The sequence below is a fragment of the Lepus europaeus genome, chromosome 4 (genome assembly GCF_033115175.1).
Source record: "Lepus europaeus isolate LE1 chromosome 4, mLepTim1.pri, whole genome shotgun sequence".
Taxonomy (NCBI): domain Eukaryota; kingdom Metazoa; phylum Chordata; class Mammalia; order Lagomorpha; family Leporidae; genus Lepus; species Lepus europaeus.
The window spans coordinates 129,304,368-129,332,326 of NC_084830.1; the positions used below are offsets into that span (position 1 = coordinate 129,304,368).

Here is a 27,959-nt window from a genome sequence, read left to right on the forward strand (position 1 = left end):
CCCCACACCCCTCCCTTTACTGCGCCAAACTCAGAGAACTTTTCCTCGAGGGCCTTACTGCCCAAAACCAAAGGCATCGCAGCGGCCAACAAGGTCCTGCCCACCCCACTGCCTGCCTTGCCCATTACCTCTCCCGCTGCATCCCATGTAATTAAAATTTATCCTCCACACCAGGACACTTCTGAGAGTGAAAGGAGGCACCAGTAATAATTACGCCAGGGCAAGAGATGCACACCAGGAAAATCCCAGGCAAACCAGACACAGTCCCCTCTACTCTTCCACCTTCTCCTCTGCACACGCTGAGCAGCCACGTGCCCTCACTGCTGCTGCTCAAATACCGCCAGGCACGCTGCTTCCTCAGCACCTTTGCGCTTCTTGTTCCCTGAGCTTGATGTCCCTTATCCAAGGTGTCCATGGGACTCTTTGTGCAGCTCTTGGCCCAAATGCCACTTGCTCAGTGAGGCCCCTCTCCATCCCCCTGGCCACCACTCTGCACCCCTCCCCTGCGTCGTTCCTCTCTCCAGCACCATTATCCACTTATTAGCACACTTATATAGCACACTTGACATTGGCTGTGCTCCTCGGCTGTCTCCTTAGCCAGCCCCACCACACTATGAGTTCCATGAGAACAGAGCTGACTGGAGATTTAATGTATTCCCAACACGCAGAAAAGTTCCCCGCACATATTAGGTGCTAAATTAACACTATTAAGCAAATGATTTGTTTTCAAATGTCCCTGAAAACTTTCCAAAGTTTTCATGTTTTCTCCCGGGTAAGTCCCAGTCCCTACCTCCTTCCTGCACAGAGATTTGGAACAGGTGGTATCTGAACCGGACCTTCTGAACCACTCTTGACCTCCCCCGTGGAGGTGGATTCTGCTGTGCCGAGCCACACCTGCAGCCGGGGACTTTGCCAGTTTATTGGCTGGGCAGCCTCCATTGTGAGGTAGCCCTGGTTTCCTCCCTGCTACAGGCAGACAAGCTCTGAGCCACACATCCAGGCACCAGGACCTGCAGTCCAATGGTGCCTTCTTCCTCCCAGTCACACTGTTCACTTGGCCCTACAAAAGCCAGGGCTGCACTGGGAGAGGCCAAGAGCCACGGTGAGGCCTGGCAGGTGGCAGCGGGACTGAGGGTCAGCAGCAGCAGCCCCTCGCCCGGCCCCCTGGAGCCAGGTGAGGCTCCTTAACCAGCATCAGCCTTTCCTGCAACCATCGTTCCCCTGATCCTCCCACTCTGGGCTTCAGCCAGACCAGGCACCGGGACCGGGAGCCAGCACCTCGGGTCCCTGGCCATGGCATCTCTGGAGAGACCCATGGGAGGCTGATTGAGCCCTGGCACCATCACCTTCCTGCCATGTTGGAGACGTCACTGGCGGGAAAGGAGTGCAGCGGTGAGCCGAGCTCCTCAGCTGTCGGCTCAAAGTCCTCCTCGGCGAGCAGCCACAGCCTCACTCCGGACAAAGGGCAGCCTGCAGGGGAGGCTGCCGGACTCTCGTAAGTGGCCCCACTGCCCTTCCAGACCTTGGGCCAAGCTCGGGCCACGCCTTCCTACTTCCCTCTTCTTGCGGCCATGGCCACCCCTGAAACGGAGGTGTGTAGATCGAGCAGGCGTGAATCGTGCAGATCCACCAAGGTGGATTCCTGGGGCTCCGGGTTCCTCCCTGCCTCCCAGCCTTCGGTGAGACAGAGCTGCTGACCTGAACATGAGCTGGGGACTCCAGGAGAAATTTTCTGTCTTAGGCTGGCTGCTTGTCCTTTCTTTCTGCCACAGTTTCATGCTGTTTTCCTCTCGTTGAACCCTCTGACTCTCCTCTCCTCTCCTCTTCTCTCTCTCTCTCTCATCTTTCTACAAATCCTCAAGAAACAAAATGTCACCATGCCCCTACCTTTTACACACCAAACTCACACATCTAGAACTTTCTCTCTAGGACTTCACTGCCCACAAGAAACATTAGCTAATAATCGGGCCAAATAATAGCATTGGCTATCGTGGGATGTAAATGGCCATGCCCATTGTTGATAAGGATACCAGGAAATACCCTCTCTCACATCTTTTTGCAAAGAAGTAAACAGATACCGTTCTGCATAGTGATGTTTCTGTGTATGTCAAGTCCTAAAATGGCCTTTGTATAAAACACTTACTTACTTGGCACATTCTGTCTTTAAAAGTGTGTGTATATGCACACACAGCTGGCTGCTATGGCTACCTCTGAGAAAGAGAACTGAGAGACAGAGAGCCAGGAGAGAGCATTACAAGCATTAGGGTTTTTTGGTTGAGTTATGTTTTACTTTTTGAATTTCAGGCTGTTACTACCTAGTTGTTAAAAGTATAATGAAATATAAATAAATATGCCAGTACTTCAAATGTCTGTAGGAAAATGGGATTAAAAGATATGCTTTTTGGTGGAAAAATTTTGAAATTCACTCATTTTTCTTGTAATACACATTTACTTTGAATCCTTGGAAGGCTCCTTGTACATCTACAAGTAATAATACCACTTCTAGAAGAATTTTTTTTTACATTTATTTTAAGGCTTTTTTTTACTTATGTGAAAGTCCGAGTTAAAGAGAAAGAAAATTGATTTTCTATACTCTGGTTCACTCCCCAGATGGCCGCAATGGCCACGGCTGGGCCAGGCTGAAGCCAGTAGTCAGGAGCTTCACCCAGGTTTCCCATGTGGGTGGCAGGGGCCCAAACACTTAGGCCATCTTCCGCTGCTTCTCCCAGACCATTGGTGGGAAGCTAAAAAAAACGACTAAATTTAATAAAGAAATGAATTATGGATATGCATAAATTCTTTGCTGTTGCTAAAATAGAAATATTTCCTTTGTAGAAGATTTTTTTTTCTAAAGAAATAATAGCATATAAATGCACAGCATTTTTTTAAAGATTATTTATTTGAAAGAGATACAGAGAGTCAGAGGCAGAGAGAGAGGTCTTCCATCCACTGGTTCACTCCCCAGATGGTCACATCAGCCAGAGCTGGGCCTATGCAAAGCCAGGAGCCAGGAGCTTCTTCCAGGTCTCCCATGTGGGTACAGGGGCCCAAGGACTTGAGCCATCTTCTACTGCTTTCTCAGGCCATAGCAGAGAGCTGGATCGGAAGAGGAGCAGCTGGGACTCGGACTGGCGCCCATATGGAATGCCGATGCTTCAGGTGGTGGCTTTACCTGCTATGCCACAGTGCTGGCCCCAATCAGAAACTTTTTAAGCACTTTTTTTTTTTTAAGTTCATGTAAGAAGTGTATTGTGTGGGGGGGAAAAAAAAAAAACTATGAATGAATTTCAACATTTTTGCACCAAAATAAAATAACATTCTAATTCTGTTTTCCATAAACAATCCATGTTCCCAGTGAATCTGGTCGTGTAAGTGGAGGAGAGAACCTGAACCAGCGCATGAGCCACGTGGGTAGGAAATGATGCTTTTCTCCAGTGAGTGAGTTGATAGGTGACCTGGTGCTAATACACACTCGTGAACTGGAGCAGGAAAGTAGCCTAATGGTTAAGACTGGGAGTACCTGGGTCACCTCGCTCCACCTCCTAATTTCAGCTTCCTGCTGAAACAGACCCTGGGAGGCAGGGGTCATGGCTCAAATGACTGGACTTCTGCTGTCTATGTGGGAGACAGGTATTCCATTCCCAGTTCCAGGTTTTGGCCCAGCCCAGACCCAGCCATTGCAGGTGCTTGGGGACTGTATCAGCAGACTGGAGCTCTCTCTCGCTTTCTCTCTGCCCCTCATATACATACATTTATGCATACACAGCTACTTAATACTCTGTAAGTACAGACAGTTATTACTTGTTTTTTTTTCTTAAGTGCATGATAGATGTGTAGTAGGTCTCAATAAATACTACCTGAGTGAATAAATCACTGGGTAGATTAATAAACCAACTGGTACCAGGGAGTTATCCAGAATGTCAGTGATTACATTTACTTTTTCTTTGGAGCCTGAAACGGCACTAGCCCTGGATCACACATTTCTGCACAGATCCTGGAACTGAGGGATGCACCGGGGTCCACTTGGTCTGGGTTTGTCCCTGTTCCCAACAGGTGCAGCCAGAGCTACGGGAAGAAGGTGAGCTTTGGAGGTCCTTGCCACCCCCCAACAGCACCCTGTTGTCTCCCTATTGTCCCCACCACAGGATGGTGCAAACCTTGATCCACCTGTTGAAATGCAACGTTGGCACAGGGCTCCTGGGGCTTCCTCTGGCCATAAAAAATGCTGGCTTACTGGTAAGAGGCATCTGTGGGATGGAAACCAGCTTCACTGATGTAGGGGAGGGGATGAAAGATCCACAGGCCTTTGCATGGTTTTTTGCTGGGCAATTTGGAGAGACTCTCTGCAATAGGAAATGTGCCTGGTGGTGTCAGTTCCCTAGAGGGTGACGTGTCTCCCTGGAGAGGATGGGCCATATGCAGAAAGCCCTACCGTCCCCACACAGGCTGCACTTGCCCATCCTCCCCTCCCCCGGAGTTGCACGCAGCCCACTGAGCTCATTCACACGGACAGCCTGGTCCCCACAGGCATTTGAGCAGGCGAATCCCGTCTCAAACCATTTGCTGATTTGTGAGAAAGTGTCGTGGGTATGAGGACCAGGAGACCTCCCGAATCCCCACCCTCCCTCTTGGCATGTACTGTTCCTGCTCCTCTGACTTTGTCATTTCAAATTTGCTTCCTTTCTAAAATTTTATCTTGTCCCATTAAAATTAATGCCATTCTCACCCTATGTTTTTCTATAATTTATATCTACCTCATCTGGAATTCTGAAAGCACTTATAAAACTAAGATACATTTATTTTTTAGGGCCTATCTTCCTCACTTAGTCAAAAACTCTGGAGGCAAGAACTGTCTGATCTCCCTTTTCACCTCACAAAGCACCTGCTGTTGAGACTGACACCAGGAAATCCTATTAGGGTGAATTGAATTGAACTGATACAAAATACATAACTTCCCTTCAGCTGCTGTGAATTTTCCCTTCATTCCAGGCCAGGGAAGTGGCCCAGGGTCTACAGAAGACACACCAAGACCCTTGCTTCTTCTGAAATGACTTCTGTTCTGCAGTGATTCCAAACCAGAGGTGGACTCTACCCTTTGGAACTCTCTGGGTTCTCGTTGTTGGCCAGTGTGGGTGTGCTTTTTAAGGCAACGTTTTTATCCTTTGATTGTTTGTTCTTAAGAACCACTAGACGGCTGCTTTACCCTCTTTCTCCCCACAAAACCTCTGCCCAGGAGTCATTGGGGAAATCTTTGTTGAGCACCTGTTATGTGCATTCTAAGGCCCAAGAGGTTTAGAAATAAGACAAGAAAGTCTCCTCTCCATGAAGGCTGCCCTCTAGTGGAGCCTGGTGGTGCTGCTGAGCCCTGCTTTATTTCTAGTGTTAGTTCACAAGCACAGGTGTCGGAAACACAGGAGGTCAGAGTTTCTACGTCCTTCTGCAAGGAGAGGATTCGTCTTTGGTCCTGCTTTGGAAAAGGAATATTGCTAACTTAGATACACCAGAGCACTGATTCTCAACTGAGGATCATTTTTGCCTTGCTCCCCGCCACCAGCACCAAAGACATTTATAATGTGTAGTGACATTTTTGGTTGTGTCAACCTGGGGAGGGGGTCAATGACTCCTAGACGGTAGAGGTCCAAAGATGCTACTGAACAGCCTATTAATAGAACCATCATTTACAACAGAGAATCATCCATGGACAGATGGCAACAGTGCCCCTTGCTGACCAATTCAAGATGGCACCTGTGTCCCTTGCTGACTAGAGGAAGAGAACTGAGTTCCAAGAGGAACCTTGATCTTTAAATGGGTTGGCAGAGGCGAGGGTCAGGTCTAGCGAGCAGAACTAAACTTAGCAGGAGGGATCCCGCACGGTAGACCTTGAAGCAGACACGAGAGGCATGTGCCGAGTGTGGAGGCGGTGAGCTCTGCTGCTGCAAGTTCCAGGCAGAGCTGGGAGCCACTTTGCAGTCGTGCCGAGTGCCTGGGGGCACAAGGCCGTTCAGGCAGGACCTGTCCTTGCAGAGATGGTGTGGTTCAGTGAGGAGTCGGGGTGTGGGCGTGATTGGCTTGCAGCTCACTGACCTGCCTCTCCTCTCCCCACAGGTGGGTCCTTTCAGCCTGCTGGCCATCGGCGTCCTCACCGTGCACTGCATGGTCATCCTGCTGAACTGCGCTCATCACCTCACGCAGAGGTGAGAGTCGCGCCTCTCCCTCAGCCCGCACCGGCCACAGTGTTGGGGGGTGGGGTGGGGTTTGTTTTAACCGCTGATCCCATTAACTGGGTCACTTATCAGGCCACCACCCCTGCCGCTCTGGATTCTTTGTGGTTTTTTAAAAAATTTTATTTAAGTTCTACAAGTTTTGTATATTTCATATATGCAAATTTAGGAGCATAGTGGGATATCCCCCCCCTACTCTCCCTCCCACCCACCCACACTTCAACTCTTCTTCCCCTCTCCCTCTTGGATTCCTGTTCTTAATTTTTATAATGATCTATTTTCAATATTCTTAATGATTATAGTTAACACTACTCTAAGTTAAAGAAGTTCAACACATAGTACAAAGAGAAAGAAAAGAAAGCAAAACATAACACTGTTCCTCAATGGAATAGCTGGGCTATGAACAGTCATCTACTCTCAAAATGTCTGTTTCACCCCAATACATTTCAGGTATTCGATTAGTTATATTGAATCAGGGAAAATATATGATATCTGTCCTTTGGAGACTGGCTTATTTCACTAAGTGTAATGGTTTCTAGTTGCTACCACCTTGTTTTAAGACTGGATTTCATTTTTTTTACAGCTGAATAGTACTCCATTGTGTATATATACCATAATTTATTTATCCAGTCACAGTTGATGGACATCTGGGTTGATTCCATATCTTTGCTATTGTAAATTGTGCTGCAATGAACATGGGGGTACAGATAACTCTTTGATATACTGATTTCCTTTGGGTAAATTCCCTGGAATGGGAGTAGGATGACTGGATCATATGGTAGGTCTATACTCAGAGTTCTGCGATATCTCCATACTGTTTTCCATGGTGGCTGCATCAGTTTGCATTCCCACCAACAGTGGACCAGGGTACCTTTTTCTCAACATCCTTAGCATCATTTGTCATTTGTTAATTTCTGTATGAGAGCCATTCTAACTGGGGTGAGGTGAAACCTCACTGTGGTTTTGACTTGCATTTCCCTGATGGCCAGTGATCCTGAGCATTTTTTCATGTGTCTGTTGGCCATCTGAATTTCCTCTCTTGAAAAATGCCTGTTCATGTCCTTGGCCCATTTCTTCACTGGATTGTTTGTTTTGTTGTTACTGAATTTCTTTATACCTTCTGAATGTTAATTGTTTATCAATGCATAGATTGCAAATATTTTCTCCGATTCTATCGGTTGTTTCTTCACTATGCTGAGCGCTTCTTTTGCAGTGCAGAAGCTTCTCAGCTTGATGTAATCCCATTTGTCAGTTTGGGCTTTGATGGCCTGTGCCTCTGGGGTCTTGTCCAAGAAGTCTTTGCCTATGCCAGCATCTTGCAGAGTTTCCCCCATGTTCTTTAGGATTTAGTGGTATCAGGACATATTTAGGTCTTTGATCCATTTTGAGTGGATTTTTGTGTAAGGTGTGAGGTAGGGGTCTTGCTTGGCACAGCAGTTAGAATGCTGCTCTGGGTTCTACAGAGGTGGTAGAGGGGCGAGAAAGAATTTCTCCTGGAGACTCAGACCTAACTCTACAGCTCAGGAGCTGGGCCACTTAGGCAGGTTCCTGCGTCCCTCTGAGCCTGACTGTCCTTCCCTGGAAGCATCACAAGTGATAAAACTTGCGAAAGCACTGTATAAGCATCTGCACATACATACTTAACTCTAGCTATCTGCATGGATGGATGGCTAGATCCATGCATGGATACGTCGCTGCCTAGATGATGGATTGATAGATGAGACACTCACAGACGTCTTCTCCTTTTGGTCTCCCCCTGCAACTCACACATCTTGTCAGGGTAATTTGTCCTAAACAAATCCCTTTCAGGGGAAATTAATAAACACCTAGTGAATAGTGAAATGAATGGTTTGCAAAGACTGCAAACACTACAGTATTCAAGTCTTACATATTTGAAACTTTAACACAAAACCTGAAAGAAAAGACAAAAGCAATGAAAAGCAATAATACTGAGATCCCCAGCTGAGAGCTCAGCTGCTTTCAAGGCTTACAGATCTTACTAGGTCCTTATAACTATGAAGAAAGGCTTCATGGGTCAAAGTAGGAACATACTCAACAAAATGCTTCCAAAGCCAAGGTGGATCTGGAGTAGGTATCAGCCACACCTCACATGTGGGGCACTTCCCAGCTCACAAAATCCTTTTATGAGCATTTACTCAGCAGTTAAATTTATTGTGGAACTACAATGTGCCTGGTTACCATGCCAAAGGTCTCCAAGTCTTCTTTACTCCTTACAGTCAGCCTCCATGGCAGGCACTATTTTTATTGACATTTTATAGATAAGTAACTGAACCTTGCATGCCTTGCTCAGGGTCACACAGCTCAGAAGTATTCTTAGCCATTTTGCAAAATTCTGTACCTCCAGGGATCATTACATCACTAGGTAGGCTTTTTTAAGATTTATTTTATATGAAAGAGAGAGATATCTTCTATCTGCTGAGTCACTTCCCCCACCCCTGGCCCAGATAGCCGCCAACAGCCATGGCTGGGCCAGGCCAGGCCAAATGCAGGAGCCAGGAGCTTCATCTGGGTCTCCCACGTGGGTACAAGGGCCCAAGGACTTGGCCATCCTCTGCTACTTTCCCAGGTGCATTAGCAGGGAGCTGGATCAGAAGTGGAGCAGCTGGGACATGAGCCAGGGCCCATATGAGATATCAGCGTCCCCAATGGTGGCTTAACCCACTGTGCCACAGCGCCGGCCTCCTTGGTAGGATTGTGACGTGTGCACATTGATGACAGCCTTTCCCCGACTTTTTCTGATGACTTAGCTTTAGTTTTTCATCATACCGAGGTTTCACGGTGATGGCCTCAGAGCTGACTATGGCCTTCAAGTATGTTTGTAGACTTCCATGGCTTTTGGCTATTCTTTATTTGAAAACCTGGAGATTTCACATTTAAAAAAACAAATCCACCTTCTCCTTAGAGCATCTGCCTCTGGGCTGTCACGTCACCCTCATTCTGCAGTCAGGCCCTTTGAGAACTGAATGTATACTTCCGGGTTTGTCTCCGACTTCCCTACTCACTTCCTGTCCTGCACCCATTGTCTCACTAGCACCTATACCTGTCAGATCCCCGTAACTTTCAAAGTTGCAACCCTCAGACCCATATATGTGCCACTCCCGGGCAGTGGGACCTTGCTTCCATTGCAAATGTCAATCACAGGTAAAAAGAATCAAAACAGAAGGGTCAGGCCGGCACCACAGCTCACTAGGCTAATCCTCCACCTGTGGCGCTGGCACCCTGGGTTCTAGTCCTGGTCGGGGTGCTGGATTCTGTCCCAGTTGCTCCTCTTCCAGTCCAGCTCTCTGCTGTGGTCTGGGAGGGCAGTGGAGGATGCCCAAGTGCTTGAGCCCTGCACCTGCATGGGAGACCAGGAGGAAGCACCTGGCTCCTGGCTTCGGATCAGCGCAGCGCACCAGCCATGGCAACCACTTGAGGGGTGAACCAACGGAAAAAGGAAGACCTTTGTCTCTCTCTCTCACTGTCCACTCTGCCTGTAAAACAAAACAAAACAAAACAAACAAAAGAACCAGAAGGGTCATGCCTGCTCGCGACTCAGCCCCATCTCTGTCTGTTGCCTCCCCTCACCCCAGACTGCATGTGAAGAATCTGACGCTTAGAAATCCAAAGAGCCTTGTTCAAGGTCACCAGCCACCTGAGGGGCACACTGAGATTTAAATCCTGGTTTCCTAACAGGTCCGGGGCTCATTCTGTCTCCCAGCTGCTCCTCTCCCTTCTGCAATTAACACTGAGCATCCAGAGTGTCTGCAACCTGCTGAGGCTCTCACCTGCTCCTGCCAAAGACAGAGATGAGGGCCTGCCCCACCCTCAGGGCAGAGGGACAGGAGGAGGGGGTGGCTGGGACTTGAGTGTCGCGTCCTACGAGGTGCTGGGCAGCAGCCTCAGCATCCCCTCTGAGTCTGAGCTCTGGCCAACCCCGCAGCAGTGGGAATGGGGGAGGGTAGATGTGGAAGACACAGAATCCAGTCCACCCACACGGCCTCTCCCCAACACCTTCCCTCACCATCCTCCCTCTTTCCTGCTTTGCAAACCTAAGTCAATGCACAGCTACTCTGTATACAAAAAAATAAATAACACTAACATCTTCACGTTTAAAGTGATAACTAGAGGTGCCAGTGCTGAGGCGTGGTGGGTAGGGCCGCCGCCTGCAACACCAGCATCCTGGATGGGCTCACATTCGTGCCCTGGCGGTTCTGCTTCCAATCCCGCTCCCTGCTGATAGCCTGGGAAAAGCAGGGGAAGGTGGCCCAAGTGTTTGGGCCCCTTCACCCGTGTGGGAGACCTGGACGATCCTGCATACAGCCACCTGGGAAGTGAATCAGCAAATGGAAGATATTCTCTCTCTGTGTCTCTCTGTAACTCTTTTTTTTTTTTTTTTTTTTTTTACAGGCAGAGTTAGACAGTGAGAGAGAGACAGAGAGAAAGGTCTTCCTTTTTCCATTGGTTCACCCCTCAAGTGGCCACCACGACTGGCGCGTTGCGGCCGGCGCACTGTGCTGATCTGAAGCCAGGAGCCAGGTGCTTCTCCTGGTCTCCCATGCGGGTTCAGGGCCCAAGGACCTGGGCCATCCTCCACTGCCTTCCCTGGGCCACAGCAGAGAGCTGGACTGGAAGAGGAGCAACCGTGACAGAACCGGCGCCCTGACCGGGACTGGAACCCAGGGTGCCGGTGCCACAGGCCAAGGATTAGCCTATTGAGTTGCAGCACCAGCCAACTCTGACTTTCAAAATATGATAACTAGAGAGAAAGCAAAAAGTCTTTCAAGTGTTAAGTATTGTATTGCTAGGAAATCAAGAGAAAGCTTCCCTCTTGCGCACAAAGCCACAGCAGTGCTCCCTTTGGGAGTAAATGCCACCTTTGACAACATCCTTCAGATGGTGCCTGTTCATCCTTTCCCTTTAGACTGCACAAGACTTTTGTGAACTACGGCGAGGCCATGATGTACAGCCTGGAAACCTGTGCGAACCCCTGGCTGAGGGCCCACTCCGCATGGGGAAGGTACTGACCCCTGGCTGAGGGCCCACTCCGCGTGGGGAAGGTACTGACCCTGGCTGAGGGCCCACTCCGCGTGGGGAAGGCTGTGACCCTGGCTGAGGGCCCAGTCCGCGTGGGGAAGGTACTGACCCTGGCTGAGGGCCCAGTCCGCGTGGGGAAGGTACTGACCCTGGCTGAGAGCCCATTCCACGTGGGGAAGGTACTGACCCCTGGCTGAGGGCCCAGTCCGCGTGGAGAAGGCTGTGACCCTGGCGGCAGCAGTGATGACCAGGAACTGTCCGCACCTGCTCTCCTCAGTTTCTAGCTGCACGGGTCTCTGATGGAAATGTTCTCACTGGAGACTATGAAATGATCTAGAGAATTTCCCAGCAGCCCCTCCACTAGCCGGTAAACAGTCGTCCACACTTTGTGTACTGTCCGTGTACCTCGGTACATGTGTGCCAATGGAAATCTAGCGTTGGCTTTGCATTTTCTTGTACATTACTTAGAATAATTTTTGGAAGCCTTTTCTTTCTCTGATTTTTGTCCATGTTGGGGCCCATAATCGACTTACACTTTTGAGGCTCACAATTCCCCCCGCCCCCAGCATGGATATAAAGCATCATTTTATTTGATCATTCCCCTCATGGTGTTTCCATGCTTGGTAAAAAGTTAGTGTGTCCAAAATGGTTTTCTATATCTTAGCTCCTCTAATCAGGCAGAATGGGATTTCATTGTCCTGGAACTATGAAGTGAGCAAGGCTTGTAGAAATAAAAACAACTTATGATATCTAGGAAATCAATAATAGTTTTAAAATGGCCAATGGACTTTCTGGATATTGTGTTGTATCTGTAGCTGAGTTTCAAATGGTTCTGAAAAAAATGCAAGAGTGTGAGTGTATGTGCATATGGATACATACATACATAACGTAATTTGAGACCAAAAATTAGCAATTGGAATATTTACTGAAAGGGCATAAACACATTAATAATACTATTCTTTCAACTTTCCCTGTAGGCCTGAAATATTTCAAAATTTTTAAAAATGGGGGCAAGTAGCAGTAGAAATGATTGCTTCAAAAATGAGCACATTCTGCTAAAACCACATTCATGGCTCTCTTCTCCCTCTGCCTGTTCTTTTCTTCCCCAGGTACATTGTCAGCTTCTTATTAATCATCACGCAGCTGGGCTTCTGCAGCGTTTATTTTATGTTTATGGCAGACAACTTGCAGCAGGTATCCTGGGCAGGTGGGAGAAAAGCAGAGCTCCTGCTGTCGGGCTGCGGGCTGCATTAGTAAAACCTCATGTTCAGGCCCTGGGGGAGGCAGCGGGACTGCCACGCCCTCATCAGACCACACAGGAAAGTCCTGTCAGCCCTGGGAGCGACATTTTTTTTTTCTTTTTCTTTTTTTAAACTTTTACTTAATGAATATCATTTTCCAAAGCACAGCTTATGGATTACAATGGCTCCCCCCCCCCCCCCCCCATAACTTCCCTCCCACCCGGGAGCAACATTTTAAAAGGCTCATAGAGGAGCCGCTGAGAAGGCTGAAAACTGTTTTCGGTATCTCAGGGCTGTCATGCAGAAGCTGCCTAACTAAACAAAGCATGAGAGCTGCCACCTTCCCCTCCACGGTAGGAGGCAGTCCGCACCAATTCCTCGCTGCTTCCTCATTGGTTCCGTCCACTGGGTCACTCCCCAGATTATCTCAGTGGCTGGAACTGTGCCAGTCCAAAGCCAGGAGCCAGGAGCTTCTTCCTGGTCTCCCACTGGGTGGCAGGGGCCCAACCACATGGGCTGTCTTCTACTGCTTTTTCCAGGCCCATTAGTAGGGAGCTACTGTGGAGCAGCCAGGACTGGATGCCCATATGGGATGCTGGTGTTGCAGGCAGCGACTTTACCCAGTATGCCACAGTGCTAGACCCCCATCCCTGCTTTTTATGCTTGGGAAGGGGAAGGGTTGGCCTGTGTTAGCTGAATACCTTCTCTTATCTCTCCCTTCCTCCATCCTCAGGCCTGTAACCAAATATATGACATTTCAATTTTTAGCTTAACAACAGGCACTACAGTTAGATTTGCCAAAAAATAGATGACCTCATTTATTGGAATTTCAGAAGAGAAGTGAATAATTTTTTTTACTATGAAAATATCCTTTGCATTATTGGGGCTACATGTATCTAAAACAATTAACAGCTAATCACCTGAAATCAAATGTAACAGGGTACCCTGTATTTAGGCCAACTCGCCTAACCGCACTGCCTTTCCTGTGCTCTGTATCAGATAGCGGAAGAAGCCCATGTGACCTCCAGGACCTGCCAACCCAGGAAGATCCTGGTGCTGAGGCCCATCTTGGACATCCGGTTCTACATGCTTATAATCCTGCCCTTCCTGATCCTACTGGTGTTTGTCCAGAACCTCAAGGTGCTGTCCATCTTCTCAACATTGGCCAGCGTCACCACCCTGGGGAGCATGGCTCTGATCTTTGAGTATATCATAAAGGTCTGTGCCTGAAGCCACGGCAGAAGGGGGCCAGGGGCCAGAGCCTCTGAGACACCTGGGAGGGTAATTATCACAGTGGGCAGGCGAAGGTGAGGCAGGCGAGCCCCTTCTCTGAGCAGCCCTGCCACAGTGACCTATTGGGAACACTTGTGTCCCACAGCTATGTCAGCTCAGCAGCTCAGCAACAACACCCTTACCCTCCTCCTCATCGTCCTTGTCACCTTGAATAACGATGAGTCATTCAGCAAGCATTTCCTGAACACATGCTGTGATCCAGGCAGTGTTGACGGGGCCAGGGATTCAGTGGTGAAAAATAAGTACAGGGAGTCGCTTTCATGGAGGTGGCATCCTCCCGGGGAAATAAACAAATAACCAGCAGAAGTCGTACATGTGGTAGATAAAGGGTATGCGATGATAAAAGGATTTGATTTACTTGGTGACAAGTTCTTTGTGTCAGTTCATTGACTCTTCACCATACTATGGTTTTGGAAGTCCTATCTTTATCTTCAAGGTCCAGAAGAGGAAACTGATAAACAGAAAGTCATTTTTCCATGAACTCCAGTAAGTTTGCTTCCCAAGCCCTAAGATGCCACCATTATTGTTCCATTTCTTTGAGTCTGAAAGTCTTTGGTTGTATTAGTTTCCTAGGGCTTCTATAACAAGATGTCAGAAATATATTGGCTTTTAACACAACACAGGTTTGTTTTACAGTTCTGGAGGTCTCATTGGGCTAAAATCAAGGTGCCCGCAGGGCTGCACTCCAGAGGCGTTAGTGGGGAATTGGATTCTGGAGGCTTCTAGAGGCTGCCTGCCTGGCCCAAAGCCCCCTCCATCATCAACATCGGCCACGTCAGAGCCTTTCTCATGCTGCCACCTCAGGGCTTTTCTCATTCCCTCTTTTGCTTTTCAGGACCCTTGTGCACTGGTTAATTCCAGATATTCTCATTTCAAGCTAATTTTAGCGAGCTCCATCCCATCTGAAAACTTACTTTTCCCCTGCCATGTAACAGAACATATTCAGGTGCCAGGGATTAGGTCCTGGGCATCACTGGGGAGCTGTTACTCTCTCCACCCTGAGGTCTATTAAAGGAGCCATTCCTCCTAGATCCTAGGTAGCTGCTGCACCAGGCAATGGACTGCACAGCCCAGGGAGAAGGCATGGCAAAGAGGCATTGGAGGCCTGGGGAACAGGAGACCTGGCCTCTGCACTAACTTGTAGAGTGACCTTGGGCGAGTCCCTTCTCCTCCCTCTCTCTTGCTTCCCTACATGTAAGGATGAAAGGGCTCCCAAGACCAAAAGGTGCAAACAACCCAACCGTCCACTGACTGAGGAATGGACAAACAAAATGTGCTGTATACATAGAATACACTATCCAGCCTTAAAAAGAAATGAGATGACAGTGCATACCAGAAGGTGGATGAACCTCGAAGACATTAAGGTAAGTAAAATAAGACACAGAGAGATGTTATGATTCTACTTCAATTAGATACCTTCAACAATGGCCAGATTTATGGAGACAGACAGTGCAACAGGCAGTACCAGGAGCTGGGCAGTGGGTGTTACTATTTAGTAGTCGTAGAGTTTCCATTGGGAATGATGGCAAAGTGCTGGGGATGGATAATGGTGAAGGGTGTGTAACAATGTGAGCGTACTTAACGTCAGTGAATTGTATGCTTGAAATTGCAAATTTCATATATTGTGCCTTTTGCCACAACAAGACTAAACGAGTAGCTGTTTGAGGAGATTGGCTGATATCTCGATGGGCGCTGCAACCACAGGTGGCCTCGGTCGACATGGATGTGACCCGGCTTCCTCCCAGGCAGAGACCTGGGACAGCATCCACAGCAGAGCGAGACCAGCGCCCTTTTCCTGCTTTCTTCCAGGGGATCCCGTTTCCCAGCGACCTTCCCCTCATGGCCAACTGGGAGACCTTCTTGCTGTTCTTTGGCACAGCACTCTTCACATTTGAGGGTGTCGGCATGGTAAGACTGAACCCCCAGGGCTCCTCTGGGTGGCCCGTTGCCCTTCCAGTTGTCTGAATGCACAGGTCTTATGAAAGGCACAGAATGTAGGGGCCGGCACCATGGCTCACTTGGTTAATCCTCCCCCTGTGGCGCTGGCATCCCATATAGTCACCTGGTTCTAGTCCCAGTTGCTTCTCTTCCAGTCCAGCTCTCTGCTGTGGCCCAGGAAGGCAGTGGAGGATGGCCCAAGTGATTGGGCCCTGCACTTGCATGGGAGACCAGGAGGAAGCACCTGCTCCTGCCCTCGGATCGGCGCCATAGCAGCCATTTGGGGGGTGAACCAGTGGAAGGAAGACCTTTTTCTCTGTCTCTCTACTCACTGTCTATAACTCTACCTGTCAAAAAAAAAAAGAAAGAAAAGGAAAAAGAAAGGCGCAGAATATGGCCTCCTCCTGACCAAGGGCAAGTCACTGCCCACACTCGGGGAACCCATGGGAGCTCACCAACCAGCCTGATTTCGTAGGCATTCCTGGTGAAAAAAAAGGGATTGGGGCCCCGTGGAGTAGCCCCTTCTGGCCAGCCCAGAGGATGCCATCAGTGATCAGTGCTTGCAGGGGAACCCAGCCCCTCACACAGCGCTGCATCTCTGTCTACCTTTTCATTCCCAAACTTTTCTCACCTCCAGGTTCTACCTCTCAAGAACCAGATGAAGAATCCACAGCAGTTTTCCTTTGTTCTGTACGTGGGCATGTCCCTGGTCATCATCCTCTACATCTTCTTGGGGACACTGGGCTACATGAAGTTTGGGGCAGACACGCAGGCCAGCATCACCCTCAACTTGCCCAACTGCTGGTATGTCCCTATCCATCTCAGTGAGGGTGGGAGAGGCTTGGGATCTGAGAGTGAGTATTGGAAGGGGGCATGCCATTGAGCTGTTATTAACAACAAATATTAACTGTTAACATGAGTATTAATTACAAAAATAGGTCCGTGTCATAATCCAGGCACTGTGCACTACCTCACTGAATTCTTTTTATATAAATTTATCTTTTTAGGTTTAAGATTGAATATTTTTAAAGATATTGCCATATTCACCTCACATTAGATTTTATATACATAGACATATGTACTATTTTTTTTTTCTTTTTTGACAGGCAGAGTGAACAGTGAGAGAGAGAGAGAGACAGAGAGAAAGGTCTTCCTTTGCCATTGGTTCACCCTCCAATGGCCGCCGTGGCCAGCCCGCTGCAGCCTGTGCACCGCACTGATCCGAAGGCAGGAGCCAGGTGCTTCTCCTGGTCTCCCATGGGGTGCGGGGCCCAAGCACTTGGGCCATCCTCCACTGCACTCCCGGGCCACAGCAGAGAGCTGGCCTGGAAGAGGGGCAACCGGGACAGAATCCGGCACCCCGACCGGGACTAGAACCCGGTGTGCCGGTGCCGCTAGGCAGAGGATTAGCCTAGTGAGCCACGGCGCTGGCCTCTATTTTTTGTTGAAAACAGGGACATTCATATCGCAGAATGAAGGATTCATGACAATGATGATGACGATGTGAGGAAAGTAGGTAGGGTATGTTATCAAAAATGGATCTACCCTGTGACCCAGCTATCCCACTCCTGGGAGTATATGCAAAAGACGTGAAATCAGCATATGAAAGAGATAGCTGACTCCATGTTTATAGCAGCCCAATTCACAACAGCAAAGATATGGAATCAATCTAGATGTCCATCAACTTATGATTGGATAAAGAAAATGTGGTATACACACACACACACACACAAACACAAAGAATTTGCAACAAAATGGCAGGATCTGGAGCTCATTATGCTAAGTGAAATAAGCCAGACCCAGAAAGACAAATAGCACATGTTTTCCCTCCTTTGTGGAAGTTAATATAGAGACAGTGTAAAAGTTGTGTGGAAGTCCTACTGTTTGGTATACGGTTCTAGACGTTGCTTCACTGACTTACACCACGTACGTGACAAAGCCTCCTTGGAGTCTTCCACTGCCCTGTGCCCTATGAGTTTGTATTATTGTTACTAACTCTGTTTAATAGATTAGGGAGCTCATGTTCAGACAGGCTGTAAGTGACTTTCCCGGCTCATGCTGTGAGACGCTGAAACTTGAATCCAATCTGTCAGACTCTGCAGTGCAAAGACCCTGAAATAGGAATGATCTGAGAATGTTTGGGAAACAAACAGCAACAACAAAAAGTATACCTCTAATGACTGGAGTCCCACATGTGGACGTAACTCAGGCCCCCAATTCCAGAAATAGCCCTACAGGTGTTGCTGTGCTCCAGTTGGAACCTGCTAGACTTCTTGTATTGGTTCATCCATCCATTCAGAAAACATTTTGGGGGCAGGCACGAAGCAGGCACTCATCCAGTATTAACTGTTCCTGTTGCAATGGCAGTACTGGGGACATAGTAACAAAGCTGTCAGTACCGCCTCTAAAGCTAACCAATGGGATTTGCATCCTGATTCTTTTGAGAGCTTGGTCAAGTTGTCTAATCTTGCAAGCCTCATTTCTACCCTCTGTAGAATAAGATGTGAATGCTTGCTCGTATCAGTCAGGGTAGGCTAGGTTATGCTCCAGTAATAAATAACTCCACAAATCTCTGTGACTGAACACACAGAGCTTTCTGCTATGCCCATGCTGTACAACCTGTAGAGGAGAGCTGGAACCCAACCTTGATGGAGCAGCCGCTCTCTAAAATGTTGCTGGTTAGTGTGGACAAGTGCACCGTGAGTCACACCTGTGACCATAAACCTGGGGATTCTTCATCTAGGAGTGATGTATATTGGGCAGTCAAAGCCTGTGACGTGGACACAGCAGATGCCAAAGAGCCAGGGAAGTGCGATTCCGCCACGTGCCTAGCAGTAAGTAGGCGGTGCACTGCAGACATGACTGTAGCCCTGTCTCGTGGAGGGTGAGGATTGGCTCGTTTGATACACAGAAGTGCTTAGAGAAGGGCTTGGTGCTTGTGAAGGAGTCATTATGTGTTTGCTATTTGCCCTGTAAAGAATCCCTGTAACTTGGTCTTTTTAAAAAAAGTTTATTTAATTAAAAGTGTTACAGAGAAGCAAAGGCAGAAGCAGAGAGACAGAGAGAGAGTTTTTTTTTTTTTAATATTTATTTATTTGAAAATCAGAGTTACACAGAGAGAGAAAGAGAGGCAGAGGGAGAGAGAGGTCTTCCATCCACTGGTTCACTCCCCAGTTGGCCGCAACAGCTCTTCTACTGCTTTCCCAGGCCATAACAAAGAGCTGGATTGGAAGTGGAGCAGCCAGGGCTTGAACCGGCTCTCATGTGGGGCACCGGCACTGCAGGTGGCAGCTTTAACTGCCACAGCACCAGCCCCGAGAGAGAGGTCTTTATCCACTGGTTCACCCCCAAAATGGCCACAAAGGATGGAGCTGGGCTGATCAGAAGCCAAGAGCCTGGAACTTCTTCCATGTCTCCCATGTGGGTGCAGGGGCCCAAAGACTTGATCTGTTTTCTGCTGCTTTCCCAGGCACATTAGCAGGGAGTTGGCTTGGATGTGGAACACCCAGGACTTGAGCTGGTGCCCATACGAGATGCGGGCACTGCAGGCATTGGCTTTACCCAGCTTGGTCTTTCTGAGATGAATGGAATGCTGTAGCACTCATGTAGCACGGAGCCAGAAAATGGGGGAAAATGTCACCAGCCCCACCCACCTCACTGTGTTGTGGTGATGACTATAAAATGGGGAACATCTTTGCAATTCTGCCTCATTTTATTCAAGTAAGGCTTCATCCTAATATACTGTTATTTCTTTGGGCAATCTAGCATGCCACCAGCTGCCTTGGGCAGGGTACCTTTCAGACCTGGGACCCCAGCTTAATAAAAAGAAATGTAGGTATTGAGCTCCATCAGGGTTTTGTGAACCTGACTGGTCCTCAGAATCTCCAGGGCAGGCTTAAATTAATAGCCCTTCCCAATAAGAAAAGACCAACAACCCAGAAACAGATGGGCAAAGTGCATTATCAAAAAGTTTGCAAAGATATTTAAAAATGGCCGTTTCCTATTTGAAAGAATAATGAAAATGCATATTTTAAAAAAATACAATAGCAAAGCCTAGTATGCATTCACAAGTGGTTTTGGCAAGCAGCTGCTTTCAAACATTTGGGCAACAAATGGGCACCATGCATAACCTATCAAAGTTTAAAATATATTTTAACTTTATTTGTATTCTAAGATTATTTTTGCCACAGTATTTATACTTCTGGGGTTGTATATTGTATCTACACTGGTAAATGTCCAAGGGTATTCTTTGCAAAAGTATTTACATGGCAAAAGACCAGGAATATTCTTTTTTTTTTTTTTTTTTTTTTGACAGGCAGAGTGGATAGTGAGAGAGAGAGACAGAGAGAAAGGTCTTCATTTTGCCGTTGGTTCACCCTCCAATGGCCGCCGCAGCTGGTGCGCTGCGGCCGGCACACCGCGCTGATCCGAAGGCAGGAGCCAGGTACTTATCCTGGTCTCCCATGGGGTGCAGGGCCCAAGGACATGGGCCATCCTCCACTGCACTCCTGGGCCACAGCAGAGACCTGGCCTGGGACAGAATCCGGTGCCCCGACCGGGACTAGAACCCGGTGTGCCGGAGCCTCAAGGCAAAGGATTAGCCTATTGAGCCATGGCGCCAGCCAAGACCAGGAATATTCTAAACATGGTGAGCTTGAGAAAAATTTACAGGATATCCATGCCGTTAGAATACTGATCAACTATGAGATACGAGTAGAAGAGCCAGATCTATAGGCACTGATAAGTAACAATCTCCAATAAATATTTGATGGGAAAAAAATACAAAGTTCAACAGTATGTAAGAGGAATACCACTGAGTATGCCCGTGTATGTACCTGTGCACATGTGTGTGTGCACACGGACACTTGTGCCCTCCAGGTTTGTGTAGATGCAGATTACTGCTGGAAAGGCCACAAGGCCACTCTGAGTGGCCTCCTATGGAAAGGGGACTGGAGACTGGGAGTCGGGGCAGGAGGGATGCTACTCCCTGCATGACTTCTACTACTTTAAGCAGCTATGACCTTTTAAAAAAACTGTTTTTTAGAAAACATAGGTTTCTGAGCCACAGGCCTATTGACTGAGAATCTCCAGGAATGTGTGCTGTTAATGAGCTTTTCAGGTTCCCTGAGGCCAGTCGGGCCCGAGTTCTTGGTCAGCAGCCCGTTCTTTAACGCAGGGACAGTGAGCAGCTTCCAAGCCACGAGTGCGTCCTCCTTGGCCCTCCCTGGGAGCTGCATTGCGTTTCACATCCTCTTGATGATTTGTCCGCAGGTTGTACCAGTCGGTCAAGCTGATGTATTCTGTTGGCATTTTCTTCACCTATGCCCTCCAGTTCCACGTCCCAGCCGAGATCATCATCCCGTTCGCCATCTCCCAGGTGTCAGAGAGCTGGACACTGTGTGTGGACCTGTCTGTGCGCACGGCCTTGGTCTGCCTGACCTGTGAGTAGGATAAGGGGACACCCTCTGCCCAGAGCTGTGACAGGGAGCCACAGTGGCATCTCACCATCCCTCGTTGGCTTTGCCTTGCCATCTCTGTGATCTGGGGCAAGTACTTCATCCCTCTGAATCTCAACCTTTCTGCCTGAAAAAATGGGCTTAGTAGAACTATGGCTTAGTAAAGATTACAGTAATCTCCACTGCCTGCACATAAAAAGTGTACACTGGCTAATTTATGGGAGAAAGAAGCATTTGTTCAGTTGCCCTCCTAAATGCCATGTACTATGCTGACACGATCTAATACTAGAAATGTAACATTAACAATTGAAGGAATGGTGGTGCCGAGAGAATAATATGTTAGGTCAGTGCTAAGTGACAGAGCCAGGATTCGAACGTGAGTTGTGTAGCACCAAAGCCTGTTACCCTCATACCATACCATTTTCCTTCCTATCGTAAATAAACTGGGGTTTGACTCTAGGAAAAACCCCAGGAGGCCGACTTGCTGAAGAATTAGGCTGAGGTTTTGGGTTCATTTAAAAAAAAAAAAAAAGATTTATTGATTCAGGCCGGCACCGCGGCTCACTTGGCTAATCCTCCGCCTGCAGCACCGGCACCCCGGGTTCTAGTGCCAGTTGGGGCACCAGATTCTGTCCCGGTTGCTCCTCTTCCAGCCCAGCTCTCTGCTGTGGCCCAGGGAAGGCAGTGGAGGATGGCCCAAGTGATTGGGCCCTGCACCTGCATGGGAGACCAGGAGAAAGCACCTGGCTCCTGGTTTTGGATCAGCGCAGTGCGCCAGCTGTAGCAGCCATTTGGGGGGTGAACCAATGGAGGGAAGACCTTTCTCTCTGTCTCTCTCTCTCACTGTCTAACTCTGCCTGTCAAAAAAAAGAAAAAAGATTTATTGATTTATTTTGTTGAAAGGCAGAATTACAGAGAAAGAGGGAGAGACAGAAAGAGAGATCTTCCATCCACTGGCTCACCCCCCTGATGGCCACAACAGCCAGGGCTGAGCCAAGCCAAAGTCAAGAGCCCAGAGCTTCATCTGGTCTCCCACATGGGTGGCAGGGGCCTAAACCCTTGGGCCATCTTTTGCTATTTTTCCCAGACCATTAGCAGGGAGCTGGATCAGAATTGGAGCAGCTGGGACTCAAACCAGTGCCCATATGAGATGTCAGCACCACAGGTGGTAGCTTTAACCCACTGTGCCACAGCACTGGCCCGTGGTGCATTCTTTTCTTCTCTCTTATTCCCTCCCTTTCTGCGTTCTCCCATCCATTCATTCCCTCATTGGTGGCTGTAGGTGTTTGGGAAGCATCGTCAAGGGGACTAGGGAATTCTTTCTCTAGAGCACGTCCAGAAGAAGAGGATCGGAAAAGGTGCCCTATGAGTAATGAACAAAAGGAGTAGGGATGTTTCCTATGGAGAAGCAAAAGCCCTGAGGATCTTTATATTGGTGCTTGAATGCCTGTGGGATTATCGGACAAGGAGGAAAGCAAATTCAGTCTTAGAAGTTCCAGGAGTCAGAGTTTCAAGTCAAGAGAATCGAGTCTCAGAACGAGGTCAGGAAAAACCATGTAACTTTGGAGGTGTCTAGCAAAATAATGGGTTATTGGATAGTGGGATCAGAGCTAATTGCTGGCAGAAACAGCACACCTGCCTGGTTTGAGGTTTTAAAGGGAGTTCCTGATCCCTACCAAGATACCAGGTACCTAATAGAAATGATTCCTAAAATAAAGGGTGTTGGCTAAAGAGCAAGACGGAGTGGTTCAGGCCACAGACGATCAGGCACAGTGTGGTTATAGAAGCTGACCTTTTAATGCCATGACCCACTTCTGATATTTTTTAAAAATATTTATTTATTTATTTATTTGAAAGTCAGAGTTACACAGAGAGAGAAGGAGATGCGGGGTGGGGGTGGGGGGTCCTTCCATTTGCTGGTTCACTCCCCAATTGGCCACAATGGCCAGAGCTGTGCCAATCCAAAGCAGGAGCCAGGAGCTTCTTCCAGGTCTCCCACACGGGTACAGAGGCCCAAGGACTTGGGCCATCTTCTACTGCTTTCCCAGGCCACAGCAGAGAGCTGGATCAGAAGTAGAGCAGCTGAGACTCATACCGGCACCCATATGGGATGCCGGCACTGCAGGCGGTGGCTTTACCTGCTATGCCACAGTGCTGGCCCCCCACTTCCAATATTATGAGAGAACTCTGCCTCATCCTTCATTCATCCATCAATTCTGCTACCCTTCGTTCATTCAGCAGTTGGTTGTTGAGCACCTAAATATGCCTGGCCTTGTGCTGGACATGAGAGCTACAATAATGCACAATGCAGAGCATACCGGTCCTGTTGTCATAGAGTTTATCACTCGGTGGCAGATGTGTGCAAGGAAAGAAAATCACAGCATGGTCTGATGAAATCTGCCGTGGCACTACACAGAGACTAAGGTCACGAGTGCAGGGAATGCTCTTCGTGTCACAGCGTCCTGTAACAGCTGGGGCCAGGTCAGGGAGTCCTGCCCAGAACTAAAAGATGAGCAGGAGGTAGACAGAGCAGTAACGAATACACCATGTGTAGGAAGCAAGCTGCGCCAGATCTGAAGCAAATCTTTGTCTCTGGCCCTTTTGTGTTTTTTTTTAAGACTTATTTATTAGAAAGACAGAGTACAGAGAGAAGTAGAGACAGAGAGAGGGGTCTTCCATCTGCTGGTTCACTCCCCAGACGGCCGCAATGGCCAGAGCTGCACTGATCCGAAGCCAGGAGCCAGGAGCTTCTTCCAGATCTCCCATGTGGGTGCAGGGGCCCAAGGATCTGGGCCATCTTCTGCTGCTTTCCCAGGCCACAGCAGAGAGCTGGATCGGAAGAGGAGCAGCTGGGACTATTACCGGTGCCCATGTGGGATGCCAGCACTTCAGGCCAGGGCTTTAACCCACTGTGCCACAGCACCGGCCCTCTGGCCCCTTTGGAGAACTAAAAGCATAGAGATGAGAGGTGAGGTCCCAGAGTGTGCAGAATGGCCAGCTCCCAAGGAGTCTTGGCCATGGGGAGCTGTGGCAGGGCTCTTGGGGGTAGGCTGTTATGGCCAGAACCAGACCCCGTTGGGTACCGCTCTGGGCCACCTTGCATTATAGTTATCCCTGAATGTCTTCCCTGTCCCCTCCGTGTGGGCCCTCCAGGAGGACAGATGCTGACGTCCGTCTGTACCTCCTTGGGTAAGCAGCTTCTTAATCCACTGATGGAGGAAAGCTGTGGACAGACAGCTGCCCCAACTGTGAGAGTGTGAGTGTCCCTTCTGCTCTGATGGGGTATTTCAGAGTAATTCAGAAGGAGGTGATGCCTTCTTAAAGACCCAGAAAACTGGTATGGATGCTTTCTAGAGCATGTTTCCTCCATCTTGTCCATAGAAAAACCACAGGGTTGTATAAAATTATATCATGTATGGATTCATTCAAACATTATCAAAATCATGGATTTCCTAAGGGAATGTGTTCACAGTATATATAAGAGATGGAGATTTAAGAGTGTTTATAGAAAAGATGGGGAGTATGCAACTTTATTTAATTAATTTTTATTTGGGATGTGCAAAGAAAGTGAACTCATTCCCCAGATTGCCCACCATGGTCAGGATCAGGGTGGCTGAGGCCAGGAACTTGGAACACATCCATGTCTCCCACATGTGTGGCAGGAGCCCAATCACTTGAGCCAACTCTGCTACCTTCCAGGGTCCACCATAGCAGGAACCTGGAATCAGGAGCTGGAGCTAGGATTCGAACCCACACACTCCTGTGTGGTTAACCCAGGCTTAATCGCTAGGCCAAATGCCTGTCTCAGGCTTCCTATTTTATGTCCTGCTTAATTACTAGGATCCTTTTAAATCTAGGACAATTAGTAGTTGAGATCCCATCAGGAACAGAATCATCTGCTGTTTTTCATCCATCCTTTTGTCTAAGAAAGTTTATGATACAGAGAGAACAAAGTTCAATTCAGTGTTTACATAAGGAGCAAGCGTTTGTTGATTTGCTATGGCATGGCAAGTTGTTCACTGTACACGAAGGGCTACACTGGAGAGGATTTAGGTCAGGCATCCCAGGGGATTCTCCTCTCAGCCCTGAGTGACAGTAGGCAAGTCCAGTGCCCTCCAGAGCTTCGGATTCCCCCATCTACAGTGAAGAGGCTAAAACTGCTGAGTGGTAGAGGAGCCTCCCAGCAAGTAGTTCATGGGTAAAATCCACTAGGAAGTAGGAAAGGAAGAGCATCTGTTTTGGTAGTTGGAGCAGGGGAGAGGATGCATGCAACACTGGCATCCCATATCAGAGCGCCAGTTCATGTCCCAGCTGCTCCATTTCTGATATGGCTCCCTGCTAATGTGCCTGGGAAAACACAGAGGACAGCCCAAGAGCTTGAGCCCCTACAGTTTACATGGGAGACCCCTATGCAGTTCCATTGCAGCCATTTGGGAAATGAATCAATGCATGAACAATCTCTATCCCTCTCTCCCCGCCTTCTCTCCCCTCCCCATCTCCCTCTTTCCATCTCTCCCTCCTATTCTCCCCATCTCCCTCTCTCCCTATCTCTCATTCTTCCTTTCAAATGAATAAGTCTTTTTTTTTTAAAAGAAAGAAAAACAAGAGTGGGGTGGTGGCAGTGTAAAGCCACAGTGCCTGACCTGCTGCCCAGGCTCTCAGGCTTATATGGAAATTTAGGGCTCCAAAGCAATGGTTTCTGAGCTCTCTTGCAGGAACCCTCAGTGACCCTAAGTTCTTCTTCAGGTGTCTCCGCCATCCTCATCCCCCGCCTGGACCTGGTCATCTCCCTGGTGGGCTCCGTGAGCAGCAGCGCCCTGGCCCTCATCATCCCACCCCTCCTAGAGATCATCACCTTTTACTCTGAGGATCTGAGCTGCGCCACCATTGCAAAGGACATCATGATCAGCATCCTAGGCTTTTTGGGGTGCATATTCGGGACATACCAAGCCCTCTATGATTTGATCCAACCTGTCAACCATTCCATAGCCAACTCCACAGGTGTCTATGCATAATTCTCTATTTTTATTCTAACAGCACTCCCTACCTCCCATCCCAGTTTGACTGCCATGTGGATGCTATATATAATCATCAAACCCCAACATCTCTATCTTAATTAGTGACTTGTTTATCTTTCCAAGAAAAAAATTTAAAAGACGTAGGTTAGGATGGATGCCTCTCAAGATACACCTGTATTGGTCTTGGATTTTTTCTGTGGCCTTTGTACCTCTGATCCAAAATCAGATTCAACCATTCTTATTATCAGCTTCATTTGGGAGAAAAGTGTCACTGAGGGGCCAGCATTGTGGCACGGTGGGTTTCGCCATCGCCTGTGATGGCAGCATCCCATGTGAGCATCAGTTCAACTCCCAGATGCTCCACTTCCAATCCAGCTCCCTGTTCATGCACCTGGAGTATCAGTGGAAGTTGGCCCAAGTGCTTGGGCCCCTGTCACCCACATGGGAGAGCTGAATGGATTTCCAGGCCCCTGTCACCCACGTGGGAGAGCTGAATGCATTTCTTCGGCTTGGCCCTGCCCTAGCTTTGGCAGCATTTGGGGAGTGAACCAGCACATGGTTTCTTCCCCCCTCTCTGTTAACTCTGCCTTTCAAATAAATAAATCTTTTTTAAAAATGTCATTTGTCCCAATATCCTAGAAACTGACCAAGCATAAATGCAACAGAAATTGTTTACTTTCTAGTGCCAGGGCTACCATTCAAGCGTCAGATACGGAAGAGTATACATTGAGGGAAGCAGGCGTTGGTTCAGCTATTCTGATAGGAAGAGTCACAGAGCAGAACCAGAACTGAGCAGTTGTTTGTCCAGACTCGAGCTCCGGGCTGATTTCCTCCGGGCAATGGGCAATTTCCCCAGAGTCTCAGTCTTAGTCATCCTGGCTGTGAAGTGAAGAGTTGCATTAATTGATTATTAGGAATTCTTTCCACTCTGACACTCTGCAAGTGAAAAATAGAAGTTAATTTTTCCTCTAAAAACAAACAAGTTTCCCATCAGCTAGTTCTCTGTTGCCCTGGAGGTAGCAGCTGGCTGAGGGATAACAGTGTATTTCCTAGTAATCTTCCATTCCATGTGTGTCTGGCAGGGACACCTAGAATCCTGTTAGTACCTCCAGAAGTGACTTTCTTCTCTGGGAGGAGATAACATTCCTTTTTGCTTTTTGCTTCTTTGATATCTTAAAGCCACTTAGAGCTAATTTAGGCTGATGGGGACGAGCAGAAGGATTCTGTAGTCATGTGCAAAGACTGTTGATCTGCATCTTTAAATACTGGTTTAGTCTTGGAAAGAATTTTGAAAACAGCCTTAAACTCTGCAAACAAAGGTGTCCCTTTTGCTATGGCTTTTCTTAAAGACCGTTTTATAAAATGTAAGTCTTAAAATGTGTAACCCTCGGGGCTGGCACTGTGGCATTGAAGGTTAAGCTTTGGTCTGCAGTGCTGGCATACCATATGGATTCTGGTTTGAGTCCCAGCTGTTCCACTTCCAATCCAGCTCCCTGCTAAAGAGCCTGGGAAAGCAGTGGAGGATGGCCTCAAAGTACTTAGGCCCCTGCACCCACCTGACTGGAAGAGGCTCCTGGCTTCGACCTGGGAGATGAAGATGAAAGCTTGTTCTCTCTCTTTCTCTCTCCCTCTTTCCCTCTCTCCCTCTCTCTCTCCCTCTCTCCCTCCCTCCCCTCCTCCCTTTCTTTCTCTCTATTTCTGCCTTTCAGATAAATAAATAAATAAATCTTTTTTTAAAAACTATAACCCTCTAAT

At 48.2% G+C, this 27,959-nt stretch overlaps 2 protein-coding genes across 2 annotated transcripts; both read left to right on the plus strand.

Annotated features, from left to right (window-relative positions):
• Positions 1 to 1,355: 1,355 nt before the first annotated feature.
• LOC133758768 (proton-coupled amino acid transporter 3-like) lies at positions 1,356 to 11,748 on the plus strand. Its single transcript, XM_062189916.1, has 4 exons — positions 1,356 to 1,495; positions 4,146 to 4,236; positions 6,106 to 6,194; positions 11,146 to 11,748. The coding sequence occupies exons 1-4, from the start codon at positions 1,356 to 1,358 to the stop codon at positions 11,246 to 11,248; spliced, it is 423 nt and encodes a 140-aa protein (XP_062045900.1). The 3' UTR covers positions 11,249 to 11,748.
• LOC133758769 (proton-coupled amino acid transporter 3) lies at positions 11,253 to 27,947 on the plus strand (the record flags this gene model as incomplete). Its single annotated transcript, XM_062189917.1, has 7 exons — positions 11,253 to 11,281; positions 12,368 to 12,452; positions 13,499 to 13,717; positions 15,602 to 15,700; positions 16,368 to 16,534; positions 21,002 to 21,171; positions 25,933 to 27,947. Coding segments are annotated over 7 exons (1,038 nt in total), but the record flags the coding sequence as incomplete, so codon positions are not given.
• Positions 27,948 to 27,959: the final 12 nt, after the last annotated feature.